This window comes from Sylvia atricapilla, chromosome 3 (assembly GCF_009819655.1).
Source record: "Sylvia atricapilla isolate bSylAtr1 chromosome 3, bSylAtr1.pri, whole genome shotgun sequence".
Taxonomy (NCBI): Eukaryota; Metazoa; Chordata; class Aves; order Passeriformes; family Sylviidae; genus Sylvia; species Sylvia atricapilla.
The window spans coordinates 63,673,676-63,688,039 of NC_089142.1; the positions used below are offsets into that span (position 1 = coordinate 63,673,676).

Genomic DNA, 14,364 nt, shown 5'->3' on the forward strand with positions numbered 1-14,364 from the left:
ACCTTGAAATTTCAATTGGAAAAATTTTGTAGGAATACAAAGTAAGTCCTGTAAGCAGTACTATTGTATATAAAACACTCTGTACATGATCTTCAGGTGATTTACCTGGCATGGCTAGGGAGTAATCAACTGTATCTGTGACTGAATGGAAAAGCTGGGCCTGAGAAGCCTTCTTGAGCTGGTACAGGAAGCCTGCCAATGCCGTCAAGTTTAACTTGTCAGCAGCATCTTCAAAAAGCCTGTAGGTAAAGAACAGAATCTAACTGAAAAATTCATGAGATGCAGACTTAAATGTGTATGTAAGAGAAAAACACCTATCTGTTTGTGGCTTCTATACGTTGCCTTTCATGACACATTGGGTTATTGAGGGCTTTTTCATTTATACAGTGCTGCAGCAAGACTTTGATCCAGAAGCTTTGTTAATTGGAGGGTGGAAAGTGGGTTGCTATGGGATCAACCAGAATCTTTTCAAGATTCAACTACAATGCTAAAACAGAAAGTCACTTTTTCAAGTTACCTTAATGCTATAAGCCATTCATGAACCAGTAACAAAAAAACCAGCTGAAACATGTCCAGTCCTCACAGCACAGATCATCATAGCTTCATTGACTTTAGAGTTACACCGGTTTGCTCCATCTGAAGTTACAAACACTAACTTGAAAAATCAATTCATTCAAGTCTTAAACCTAAGGTTACTGTACCTGAATTGCTATTTTGGAACATTTTGCTGGTTTTGGCTGAGGTAAATTTTTTAACAGTGGCTAGTATGGGGCTATGTTTTGGTTAAACAGTGACAAATACAAGCAAGAATTGTTATTTTCAGCTCAAATAGGCTGTTAGAATATAACAGTTAAAATCTAGATAAAACTCATAAAAGAGTAGGTGTGGTTATACTGGGGAGGAGCTCCACAGAGATTACAGTGAAACTTCACATGGTGCAGCTAGAAATTGAAAAAAATACGATTTTCTGATAAAAATGTGATTTTCTGTCATTGCTTTTCATGAAAAAACTTTCTATAGTCCTAAGAAATAAGGGATTAAGTCCTAATAAACATTTGCACTTTAGGTAAAAGGGTAGAAATGAAACCAGCATCATTAAAATTACAGTATTGCTATTCTCTAATCCTCAGAATCAAGCTGTATTGTAAACTTCCTAAATAAAAGGTATTTTTATGCCCAGAGTCAAATTTCTAGAAGCAGTTTATGGCTCTGAATTTACACATAACACCTTCCTATGGGCAGAGATCAAGATGAAAAATACCAGTTGGATCAAAAATGTAACTGCAACGATGCAAACCCAGGAATTTTTCAACTGCAGCCTGGGCTGCTTAAAAAATAGCAGAAATAATATCAGTTGGCAGACCATGATGAAACAACATTTAAGACAGCCATTCTGTGACCGTACTTGGTTCCCTTCCTCCTCTGGACACACTGGGGAAGCCTGATGAACTGTCCATACAGCCCTAACAGAAGCAGCTGCTTTCTGACTGACACTGGTTTTGTCAATCAGTCCCTTCCTGTCAAGACAAGACATCCCTTTACTTTGCTTAACTGAATACAACATATCAATTTACATGCAAGAAACAAATCAATCACTCTCAGGATGCATTTGATTTACTTGGCATATTCACTGCTGTGCACAGACATACTCAGCTCAGTACCTTCAGATACTGCAGAGATGAGAAAACCCCAGGTCTTTTAGAAACTGCTGGTTGTGACAAACATGTAGCTCTCTTGTGAAACTCAGATGAAGCAAGTGGCTGCAAATAACAAAGACTAGCCTCACTGTGGCACAAAAAGGGCCATTTCAGTACTGCTCTGGGAACAAGAGTTGTGGCTGCTGACAGCAGTGCTTTTACCTGTCAGCCTGTGTGGAGAGCGTGAGAACAGCCTTGGCAGCACTGGTACCACTCAGCAGACTGCCTCCACGGAAGTCAAAAGCTCTGCCCTTACTGCTGTCCTTGATGAGATCCTGGATGGAGACTGGCTGGATGACAGGATGGCTGCTGAGGGTGGTCTCTTGCTCGGGGGTCAGTGCCTGAGGAGCCTCCCCAGGCTCAGAGTCTGTGGGTGCTTGCTGTGGCTGGGTGATGGTAAGGGAGGGCTGGGCAGCACCATCACTGAAGTGGCTGTGCTCCAGGGTGCTGATGTACTCACACACCCTGAGAACACATAGGAGAAGCGAGAAATTACCAAACACCCCAAAAAACTCCTCCACAGGACATTTTCCTCAAACCATGAACAGATGATTTCTAACTCTCAGACTACACATAGATAATCTTTCTTTTTACATCCTTTGGCCTCCCATGTGCCTAGACAGCAAACAGTTTGATGGCGGTGCCTGAAAAGCTTATTTAGGTTCCTGGGTCTGCCACAATCTTCTGGTAACTTTCAAGCTTCTAAGCATTGGTTTTGTCCCTGAGTAGTGGTGGAAAACAGCTCCATCTTTTCTTTTACAGATACTGGCAGTTAATTCACTCTGACACTGTTTATACAGAACATTCACAGAGTCTGCAAAGCCCTTTTTCTCAGTCCCTTACTTTCAGGCAACATGGCATGAATTCTGGCTGTTTTGGGAAAGCTAGTGAGTACCTGAATACATGAGGCCAACAGTCCTGATTATGGCTTCCCATCTCCAGACCCACATTAAGGACGGCATCCATACACAAGACATGAGCAGTGTGCAGGCAGACTCCCTGCACTTTCCCCATCTGCTCCAGTTTCTGCTCCACTTTTTGTTTCACTGCAACATAAAAAAAATTAAATAAAATTAGCTTTTAAACAAACACTGGTTTGTATATAGGGTGATGGCAAAGGATTACAGTTGGATATCTATAAAAAATTTTGCACAAAAAAAAAACCCCAAATGAGAGAAGCCCATTTCTTCCTAACAAACCTAAGGCAGCTTTAAAACTAAAATCCTTTTTGACTGATCCTACATACATGATGAAAATCAATGCTAGATTGACACCCTCCACCCCCAAACTCACATCCTGTTGCCCACAGAACAGCTGTAGATTGCCAGTGGTATTTTTCTTCAGAGATGGCCGACTGGATATTTATTTTTACCAAGATCTCCTTTCCTATGGAATAAAACCTGCATATATGGATTTCACATATACTTCCATACAAAAAGTTTTATTAAAGAGCTCTTGTCAAAGCAAAACTTTTAATCTTGATTTGACCTACAACCATTTGGATCTATTTAAATTTTTTCCCAGAATCCATGAACAGCTTTGTTTTCATACCACATTGGAATGGAAACAAGTTTTGAAGCTTTGCAAGCTTTCACAGAATGGATCTGTTGGCCTCTGGCCACTGCTGCTGCCTCCTCTTTGCTTCAGCATAGTCTGGCCAACTCACTTCAGTCATGTCCAGCAACACAGTCAAAAGCTTGTTTAAGCTCAGGCTTTTTCTGTTTTGTTTTCTCTACCAAGACACCAAATTTAAGTACCAAGCAGGGTCATTTGTACAACACTGTGATTTGTTATTGGCTTCTTGCCATTAGAAATCAGATGTAACCAGAGAAATTTTGTGTACTTCTTCTCAATAGTCACTGGAGACAACAACTGACTTTGACTTCCACTGAAATGTTTGAAATGGTGGTATAGAGATACAGAACTTCTTATATGCTAAAAAGGCACCAATTTTTATTCTGTTTTAATTTAACATGATTCAGAAACAGTTTTAAATATCTGATGATGATGACAAAAGATAATCAAGAATATATAAGCCAGACAGGGAGAGTGATGAGAACTCAGCTTACATTACCACCCAACACACACAACCCACAAATGAGCTTTTTCTCCAATGCTCTCTGGTGGTACTAGTATCACAAGGTTTAAAAAGCACATGTTGAGAAATGCTGTTGTGTTATGCATTGTTCCACTGATTTCAGTTCCATATGGAATATAATTAGTGGGACATAATGTTAAGTGCCTACAAGCAAGTGGTGCACAGCAGAACAACAGAGTGAAATGCTACTATGTGTGGCAAAGTGCTTTACAGCTGCAGCTTCGCAGGCAATATGAGATGAGGTAGGCAATTTAAGCATGTAGTTACCTTGAGCTATAGCATCACTGGGTTCTTGGATTTCTTTTTCTTCTTTCTCTTCTTGGACACAGGAGGCCGCAGACATTTGGGCAAGAGCAGATGCACAGTTAGCAGCAACTCCTGTAGAGCAACAACACAATTACTGTATGACCACCATTTCCTCCCCAATCCCATACAACCTCAACAAGAGGTAGGGTCAAGGAAAGTTGGCTCGATATGTTTATGCTGTAGGGCACTCCATGCATATTCCCACCATCTATATTCCTATGCAAAACTGGAGCAGAATGCTGTATCTTTCCCCCAAATTCCTTCAAGGAAAGCTATCATCCTATTTTATGACTCTGCCATGACATGCCCCATCCAGCATTACCTAGAGCACAGCTCAGCCGGGCTGCCCTCCTTAGTCCATCCAGGCTCACGCAGATGGAGTCCTTCTCCTTTTGGTTCTGTTCTTTGGCTCCTTCTGCTCCCAGGATGAAGGCCAGCCCCTTGGAGCTGCCTGCCATGCGGCCAGTCAGTGGGGTGGACAAAGTGTCAATCAAATTCTTCCAACAGCCAATTAAAATGTATCGGGCAAAAGCAATTCCTAGAAAAGACATTAATACTATTACTACTAGAAAATGACACAACAAAATCATTAATGGTAAAAAGCCAAGCCGCATTTGTCCTCTGCAAGCCAAACTACCAAGTCACATGTATAATGTGCTGATATACTTTCTTTTTACATTGTTATTCAACACAATTTATCTGCATATGCTTTTGGTACATAACAACCCACTGCTGGTAGACACACTTGTACTTGTAATACAATCTTAGTACCTGCAACAACAGAATCATCTGTCTTCCGGTTTTGGGAAAGAGGAGACTGAGCTGAAGCCGATGCCATCAACTGGCCCCCAATTGCACTGCTGCCCAAGCCGTCGATGTCTGCCAGAACATTAAAAACCATCAGATTACTATTTGACACACAGATGGTACAAGGCAACCATGTCTTCCTGGCTTAATTGTGTACAATTAAGTACTAGCACTCCTGATTTCTCAGGTGTGCTTTTTTATTACTCTTTCTGGCAGTCTTCTAAAGCCTTGGAATAAACATGAGCTGTGGCATCTTGGGCTTTGCCCAGTATAACCAGTGTTTTGTTGAACAGGGGAGATATCCCACTCTCAAAAGCTGCTCTCCCCCTCTTCAAGTTATACAGTGAACAGAACTTCCAGTAGAGATTTTAAGGTATTTCTTACAGTTCAGAACTTAAAACACACTGAATCTCTGCATTTCTTAGTATAGTATTTCAAGTCTTGCTAAATCCTGTATTTAGATGTTATCAGACCTCAGTCTGAGTCCTCAAGATGCACTGGGATCCTATGTCCTAAATGTGATTTTTGGTAGACCTATGCATGTTTAATCTCAGCAAAAGAAATATAACCCTTTCTTCAACACAACAGAAGACCAGTTTCTGTCAGAGAGTTTAATGTTAGACACACCAAGTTGATTTCCTTTCTAACAAGCCCCATCTCCACATGTGGGTGTTGTTTTTCCAAGTGTTTCTTTCATCTTCCCAGCTCAGTAGCTAAAAGTAACACTGAGCTCAATACAATCAGCAAACAACTTTCAGAGCAGTGCCCTTTGATCACCACTTAATGGCTCAGCTGAAGCCAGTTTTCTTCCTGCATACACTATTTTAATTACATACACATTAATGCAGACACTGCATTTTATATCAATACAGTACCATAACCATCCTGCTGTCTTTTAGCTGACAAAATTTGATTTTTTTCCCTCAAATGAAGCTAAGGATTGCTTTCAAGCGCTTGTGCTCCAGGTTTTCAGCTTCCCTCTAGTGCCATTTGGCATATCCCTGGCATAGCTCAAGTCTGAACCAAGGGGAGTCCAATCTGTGGAAGGCTTCTAGCATCAGATACCACTATTTATATTTGTACTGCACCACAGGCACACTGAAATGGCTCTGCTATGACATCAAGAAAACAGCAGCCTTCCTGTTTATCATTAACAAGTATCAAGTCTACCAGAACTAAAGCTGACAGAATCAAGAGATGTTTTGGTTCAGTGAACAAAACTACCCTCCCTGTTTTGATTTTTTTTTAAACCTATGCTTCAAAACCACTCTGATGAGCCAAAACAAACACTTAAGTACCTGCCACAGCTAGGTCTGGCTCCTTCTCTACTGATAATTCCATGAAACACCACACACTGCATGATGACATGCTGTTCTGTATGTAACCCAGTAAAGCAGCGTATCACTATAGCTTATTTTAGACACTTTTGGAAGTGAGCCCAGCCACCATAATATTGTACTAACCCGTCAGCATGCTGATAAGTGGAAGGCTGTGCTCCTCAGGGCTTCCCCAGTATCCAGCTTCCCCTAGCATGTTCCTTTCTAGTACCTGGTGGTACAGTTCTTCAACCCAGGCCTGGGAAAATACCATCAACACTCCACTGGACTGGACCTGCTTCATGAACTCCTTCTGCAGAGGACCATAAAAGCCAAATGTAAGAGAACAGTGTAAGCCCTACAGCATCAGCCCCCAGATCTACTTCTGAGTAAAGGATTGCAGATACAGAAATTAAGTAATGGAAAGAATTGATGGAGGATTGCAATCTTGGAATTGTTAAGGTTGGAAAATATTTTTAAGACCATCAAGTCCAACTGTCAGCACAGCACCATCACCATGTTCACCATTAAACCATGTCCTGAAGTGCCATACCCACACATTTTTTTGAATGCTTCCATGGGCAGTTTGTTCTTCCTTACAACCCTTTCCATGAAAAGAAATTTCCTAATATTTTCCAAACCTCCCCTGGCACAACTTAGCATCATTTCCTCTAGTCCTGTCACTTGTTACCTGGGAGAAGAGGCCTACTCTCACCTCACTACATCCTCCTTTCAGGGAGCTGTAGACAATGAGAAGGTCTCCCTGAGCCTCCTTTCTTTCAGGTTAAACAATGCCAGCTCCTTCAGCCACTCCTCATAGGAATTGGTCTCCAAATCCTTGATCAGCTTTGCTGCCCTCCTCTGGACTCTCTCCAGGACCACAATGTCCTTCTTGTACTGGGAGTCCAAGACTGACCACAGGATTTGAGGTGCAGCCTCATCAGTAGAAGGACAATCCCTGCCCTGGTCCTGCTGGCCACACTATTCCTGATACAGGCCCAGGATGCCACTGGCCTTCTTGGCCACCTAAGCACAGGCTGGCTCTTGTTCAGTTGGCTCATCAGCATTCCCAGGTCTTTTTCCTCCAGGCAGCTTTCCAGCCACTCTGCCCCAGCCTGTAGTGCCATGCTGGGTTCTTGTGACCCGAGGGCAGGATCTGACACTTTACCTTATTGAGCCTCATAAAATTGGCTGTGCCCCATCAACCCAGCCTGTCCAGATCCTTCCATGTCAGTGGGGAATGACATAAACATGAACAGGTCTTCCTTCTCTTACTGCACTAAATGCAAGATGCAAATCAGAATGACAGTTCTTGCACAGTGACAATGGGACATGCTGATTTCTTGCTACTTCCACGAGGTAGGAGTAGGATCTCAAATCCAATTAAAAGAAGTTATGGCACCTAATGTGGCCTGCCCAACAACTGGGCCCTTCTGCATTGAACAGTCATCACAGATGAACTGGTCTCCAATTATTTATCAGAATGACCTCTCAGAAGACTCTGGGCATGCTCAGGTCTGTTGCGCACACTGAATCCTCTAGAGAATGTCCTGAGTCACAGATCTGCACTTGATCTGCTGCAGAACACACCAGAACTAAGGACAATGCTAAACTCCATTTGTTTTTGAGATGATCCAGATTATAAATTCTCTTACAGTGGAAGTTCAGCAGTAATTACACATTTTGACACTGTTTTATTTTTTCCATATACCAGAATTTGTTTTTGGTTTTTCAGAAAACTCTGAAACAATGTCTCTTGGGCAACTGTGTTGAAAAACACGGATCCATGTTTTATAACTCACAGTTTTCAAAACAATTTATAAAAAGCTAAGGAATTCCGAGTGTAACAAAAATCAGAATTTCACATTACTAAGACCTACTTATTTTTCACTTTAACTTCTCATGTCTTCATCTACAGAAACTCAAATCGAGTATTAGGCAAAAAAAAAAAAACAACAAACCCAAAAACCAGTTATCAGATGAATGTATGTGCATGCAAATTATCAAGAGACAATACCTGCTATATCACATGATGCTAATCTATTCTGAAAATAGTTTAATAACAATCAGTAAGCAGCATTCCTTCTCACCAAATAACAGTGTAATTCAGATGCATGACATTTATAATGCAAGATTCATAAGCAGCTTGGAGAATGCTTCATTTGCAATTACTATTTCTCCACTTAGCAAGCAGCCTGAAGGCTTTATGTGTGGGCTGGTTTATGTGAAAGGAAGCAAAATAAATTTTCATTTTTTAAAAACAATTATCCCATATTCCTCAACTCACCAGCAACACAGGGGCTTGGGCAGGCTTCTTCCTGTAGTAATCTGAGTTTGCCAATTTTAGGTTGAGCAGCAAAGTGTAATGTGATACCACGTAGAGACTGTCTGCATTCATTAGAGTCTGGAAGTTGAAATTTAGGTTTCCTTCAAATCCTGGTGAGTGCATCATACCTAACAAAAACACCACGTGAGCTTTCATATTTTATACAGATTTTTCCTGGAAAAAATACCAGAAACTATCCCTAGCATTTTGGAAACAACAGATTGCTAGAATAGTTAATGAATTGTCAGTAGAAATTACTCTACTAAACATACTAGAATAGGGATTAGAAAAATAAGTAATTCATCTAGAATGCAAGACAAACTGAACACTCCAGTCACAATCCAGCAAAGCAACGTCCTAAATTTGAAATAAGCAAGGAGCACCAGCATTCATTGGGATCACTGTCAAGTACAAAGCAAAGGGCGGGATACACCTGGAATGCTAACTGGAAAAATGAAGTGGAAAATAGCAGATCCAAAGCCTGTGTACTTAACCGAGAATACACTGCTAATGAAGTTAACAGCCCTTTTAAACCCCCAGTAAACCTGTTCTGGCTGATGCTGGATGGCGACTGGAGTGCTCTACACCTTGCAAGATCAGTCTGTAATCATCATTCTCTCCATGGCCTAGAGATATGTGGACAAATACCTGGGGCCAAGCTGGCTGGAACTAGTTACAACTCCAAGCCCTATTTATCTCACAGAAGGTCTACTTTCTAAACAGCTGAGCACTTGCACTTCTGTCAGACACAGAAACCACCTGTAAAGTACTCACTAGTCCTGAAAACACTATTGTATGAAGACTACAACCATGCTCAGCGGCATGATCCCTTTTTCCCATGGATGGTAAACAACTGACCTACTGGTAGAAAAATATCAATCAAGTATGAGCAACACCTAATTGAATCCCCATGATCTGTAGCTTGAACCATGAAAAAACCAGAAATACCAGATCCACCCACATGACTCACAATATTTCATGGTTTTCACATCAACTGTGAAATACATTCATAAAGTGTCAATTAGGGAAGATTAAGAAGTCAGCTTTATCCTAAAGGAATGTTTGAAATGGAACAAAAACCAGCTTCCAAGGTTAGTTACATGATGAAGCAAAGCTGTGTCATTTGTTAACTGCTGCAGTGGTTTACTGTGAATATATTCCTCCCACCATAAAGCTCATACCTCTTCTTAGACAAAATACAACAAACCATTAACATTAAAAAAAAATTCCACACACATAAAAGAAGCAAATGTTTTTCTTGCCTCGTGAGGGTTTGAAAGCTCTGTGCTGCTGCCTTCTCGGACTTTCCACTGTCGTCACTTTGGGGGCGTGGATAAGGTGAGTAACTGTTTGAGGGTGGATTTAGAAAGAGAGTAACTGTTCCAGGGTGGGTCTAAAATATGAATATCTGTTCAAGGGAGCAACCTTTGTGGAAGAAGGGTGATACGGTAGGCCACAAACCACACCCACACAGGCTGGCATTGCTTGGGGTAGGTTTTTCATGGTGAATGTTGACAGAGAACCCTTACCTAGCACCAAAACTGCAACCATGTGCTTGAAATTAGCCTGTGAGTAGTTTTAGTGATTTTCTTATCAAAACAAAGATGCATCTTAACACTCTGTCAAATGGAGGATCATGATATTGATGTAGATATCTCATCTCCCACTGTTTTTTTGTCTTATGTCTCTTAAATATATACCTCAGGGATTAGAACCTGCTAAAGTAATAAAAACCTCAAGGCAGAGACATATGTAAAAGAAATAAAAACTTCAAAAAACCAACCAAACAAAAACCCCTCCCAAAATCCAAAAAAGCCCACTTTATTTTACATTAAAATGTTTTTGAAAATGTGCAACCTCCTGTACAAGATCACAATTAAAAAGAAAGGTGTAGAAGTGCACAGAAGAGTGGATACTCCATCGAGGGCATGTATTTGAGCACCAAAAAGTGTTGGGGGAAAATATGTTCCTTAACTTCCTCTAAAATATGGGAAAGCAAACAATTGCATTTGTGAAATGCTGAGATCACAGAAACAGAAGATAAAATTATACTTACCAGAATAAAAATGTTCCTTCTAAAAAATATGGAATCAAAACTGAAGATGGGCTAACTTACTCCTAACTTTAGAGTTAACCACTTACCTGCAAATTTTAATTTCACCATAACTCTGCTTAATTGACTTCACCTTTTCCATGCTTATCTCAGCAGTGCCTTAAATTCCTACCTCCACTCATTGCCTTTCAATCCTCTGAAAACATCCTAATTTTGCAATGCTATCTATATAAGGACCTGGCTTGTAGGAAAGAGTACTAAATTGTATTACTCTTCCAAAGTGTAAGAAAAATTGAAAAATGAAACAAAGCAGTTAAATAAAGTCTCCCAGAAACACAAAAATACTGCTTCTGTACTGACTCGTCTCAACTGTATCTATGTCTTTTCTCACTCGAATCTTAACCAACTCTTAAATTTCCCAAAATATTTTTCAAGAACTATATATGAATAAGTGTTGTATATACAATGAATGGGATCAATCCCTCTATCTTCATCACCTAATTTGTGCCTTGGGTGGCTGGTGCTAAAGAAAGACTCCTCAAGTAAGGACCTAGATGTTGCTTATACAGGCAGATCAAACTGGTGTCTCAGAAGCTCTCCAAGGGGAATTCTTACACCGACATTTGCTTCAACTTTCATAAGTGTCTCTCTCTCTAAAGGTCTTCAAACTCATGCCTCTCTCACCTACACAGGAGCACAAGTTGTCACCTTAGGAGGACTGATGGCCATTTGCTTAAGATCTGAGTTAAGGGATTGTTAAGGGACAGTTTCAGCTGGACTGACTCTCATTCCAGGTATCCAAATGAAACAGGAACTGCCCAGATCTTAGAAAGCATAAAAGTACAACTCTGCAACAGCCACATCTCCATGAAACTCCAGGATACCTCTTCCAGACTGCATTAATACTGCGACTTGCTACTCCACTTTTCTATGACTCCCTACTGAATGGTGTCTTTTAAAAGTACTTCACCAAATCCATCTGGAAACATGGTGTACATTTTTAAAGTACAGATTTAGCCACAGGGGTGGCTTTCTTAGAAAAGTTAAAGGTCTCTCTCAACAATCTAAGTCCAAGACTAGGTATCTTTTTAAGATATGCAAACCACAAATAATGGATTTAATGCCCAACTTGAGTTATATTCTTCCATTTTTCTCACTGTATTACCCATACTGAACGTCAAGAAAAGCTATGTTTAGCCTTAAAATCCAGAATTTTCCTAGGTCCACATCTTCCAAAGCTTTTTTTTACAGACAAAAGGGAAAAGAAGTGGCATACTCATTCATGCACAAGGGAACAGGTGCACATAGGTTTGAGATAGAGGTCTAGCACTGGTCTTTCAGCATAACCTCAAGATTGCCGTTTTTCAGGAAAAAAGAAATACCTGTGGTGGAAAGGGTGCTGTTGAGCCCCTCAATTAGGAAACTAGTTAACATCAGTGCCTCTTTTAAGGTATTTCCTTTCTGTGATATAAAATGGCCAACGTTTCTTAAGAACACCATTTGTCATCTTCTTGAGTTAGGGTTTATTTAGGTAGCATTTAAACAGGATGTCAGGAATATAATCTTATTCACCCAGCTTCATATCTAAATTATGCTGTATGATGATGGGAAGAGTCCCCCTTTCTGACTTTGTATGAGTTTAATGTGTGTGAGAGAGCACAAATGAATGAAGCAATGATTAGGAGACAAGCAAGAGGAAAGGCAATTGCAGTGAAGTAAGTTAAAGAAACAGAGACATATATCAAACATTTTCATTTTGGCCACTGTCAGGAAAGCTAAACCCTTCTAAAAATATATATTTACATGCATTTTAAATATGCTATCAATAGGACAAACTAGCCTTTGCATGACTTTTTTGTTTGACAGGTCAAGATCCCAAATGTTTTAATTATCGAAGAACCAAGATATTTTATCTCTTCAAAGGCAAGATCTTAATCTTTTACTTGATCTGGGCTTTAAGCTTTGCTCTTCCTGTCATATTAGATTAGCAGCATTAAGAAAAATAAAAGAGTGAAGACAAACTCTCCTACTTGCCTATCCTTTCTAGAGCTTACTGCTGTGGAGTTGTTATCACCCTCTTTGTGAGGCTGGCATTACTAATAACAGTGCACTGAGCTACTAAGCTACTTATATCTCGTTACAAGCAGGTGATGGTACTTCCCACACCTCTCTCATGCTAAGGGGCAATTCTGACCTCTCTTTAATGACACAATGTGCAAACCTTCTCAACAGATCTTCACAAACCTACAAAGAGGTATTGTGCTACAGCAAATTCCATTTCTTTATTGATTCAGCACATAATCCAGAGCCTGTTAAGAGTCAATGGATTTACCTCCCTTTGAATCAATGCCTGCATATTCAATTTGCTTTGCCCTAAATGAAGTGTGTTCCTGTGGAGGAATGTATGATGTAAAGCCCAAATCTACTCATTCTGGGTATGTTCTCTGAAGATGAATTCCTACAAAGGAATCTGTACAGTGCTGTCAGAGTGTGCATGCTGGTTAGACAGTAAATATTTGCTTGCAAACCTGAGCAGAACGTTGAAGAGAAGCTCTGCAGTGCTCCATCCACTTCTTCTATGCTGGGAAGAGCTATAAGCCTAGGAAGAAGTGCTTCAAGTGACTGGATAAAGAGCCGTGCACTGTGTTGGTCTGCTTCTTGGCTCTTCAGCAATTTCAGAGAGAGAGCAGCAGTGCGTAAGGACCTGTGACCTGGGCAATCCCGTGGTGTCTGCTCCTCATCAGCCAGGGAACAATTGTCAGAGCCTATGTCTGAAACATCAGACCTGCCCGAATCTTTTTCTGCTGCCATGGAATACTGATCACATGAATCAAACTCAGTCCTAGAAAGGTCCTGGTCATCTACACTGAAGTTACTTTCACTGTATCTGGATCCATAGGACCGAGTCTTGCAATCAACTGATAAAAAGTTAGTTATATCTGGATAGACTATAGTGTGGCTTCTTTGAACAACATCTGGCTGGTCAATGGTTTCTGACTCTGGTTCTCTGTAATGAATCTCTTTGCTTTCGTGTCCAGCTGGAGTTGGCAGGGAATTTTTTTGATTTTCCGGATTATCCTCTGGAGTTGTTTGTCCCATATCCCCTTCCAAAGTAGTCTGACCAGTGTCTGTGGTAACGCTAATGCTAATATCGGGACTCTTCTCATTTCCTGATTCCCAGGCAGGGTTTTCTGAGGACAGGATGCGCCTCTGCCACCTGAAGTCAGCATCATTGATCTCCATGGAGTCCCTGCTTGTCTCGGTGCCATCCTTCAACTCTTCTAAGCGCTGGAGCAGCAGCTGGATCTGCTCTTCACTAAGCCCCCTCCCTTGGCTCAGCTCATCTAACGCTCCAAGCAGGGCAAAGACGCAGGACACTGAAGCAAAACACGCTTCAATACCACCTTTGATGCACGCTTCCGTCATCCCATCCATGATACTACAACCAACACAGAGTTTATTTAAGCGATGCAACATGTATGGTGAGCACGTCACTGTCATTCAACACAATCTTTCCATAACCAGGAAAAAAATAAGTGAACTTATCCTTTAAGACTATTCCTGAGAAAGACAATTAGTGTAAGAACAAATTATTAAGTCTCCCATGCAAACATAGTCATTCTATAGAGAGACTGCCAACAAGGGAAAGTTACCATGCATTTATACCAGCATGCATAGCAAGTTCTCTCTTACAGACAAACACTTAAACTAAAAAAAAAAAAAAAGTCAACACCCAGCTGAACTAAATTTAAAGGCCATCT

General features: G+C 40.7%; 1 protein-coding gene across 1 annotated transcript in view; it reads right to left on the reverse strand.

Annotated features, from left to right (window-relative positions):
- ARFGEF3 (ARFGEF family member 3) overlaps nucleotides 1-14,364 on the reverse strand; it is a 79,209-nt gene that overhangs the window by 19,733 nt on the left and 45,112 nt on the right. The window contains exons 13-21 of the mRNA XM_066315604.1: nucleotides 13,132-14,042; nucleotides 8,512-8,678; nucleotides 6,372-6,537; nucleotides 4,873-4,980; nucleotides 4,424-4,639; nucleotides 4,063-4,173; nucleotides 2,593-2,743; nucleotides 1,860-2,162; nucleotides 106-239 (exon numbers count right to left, since the gene is read on the reverse strand). Of these exons, the coding sequence (XP_066171701.1) occupies nucleotides 106-239; nucleotides 1,860-2,162; nucleotides 2,593-2,743; nucleotides 4,063-4,173; nucleotides 4,424-4,639; nucleotides 4,873-4,980; nucleotides 6,372-6,537; nucleotides 8,512-8,678; nucleotides 13,132-14,042 (2,267 nt within the window). The remainder of the gene's footprint in view (nucleotides 1-105; nucleotides 240-1,859; nucleotides 2,163-2,592; nucleotides 2,744-4,062; nucleotides 4,174-4,423; nucleotides 4,640-4,872; nucleotides 4,981-6,371; nucleotides 6,538-8,511; nucleotides 8,679-13,131; nucleotides 14,043-14,364) is intronic.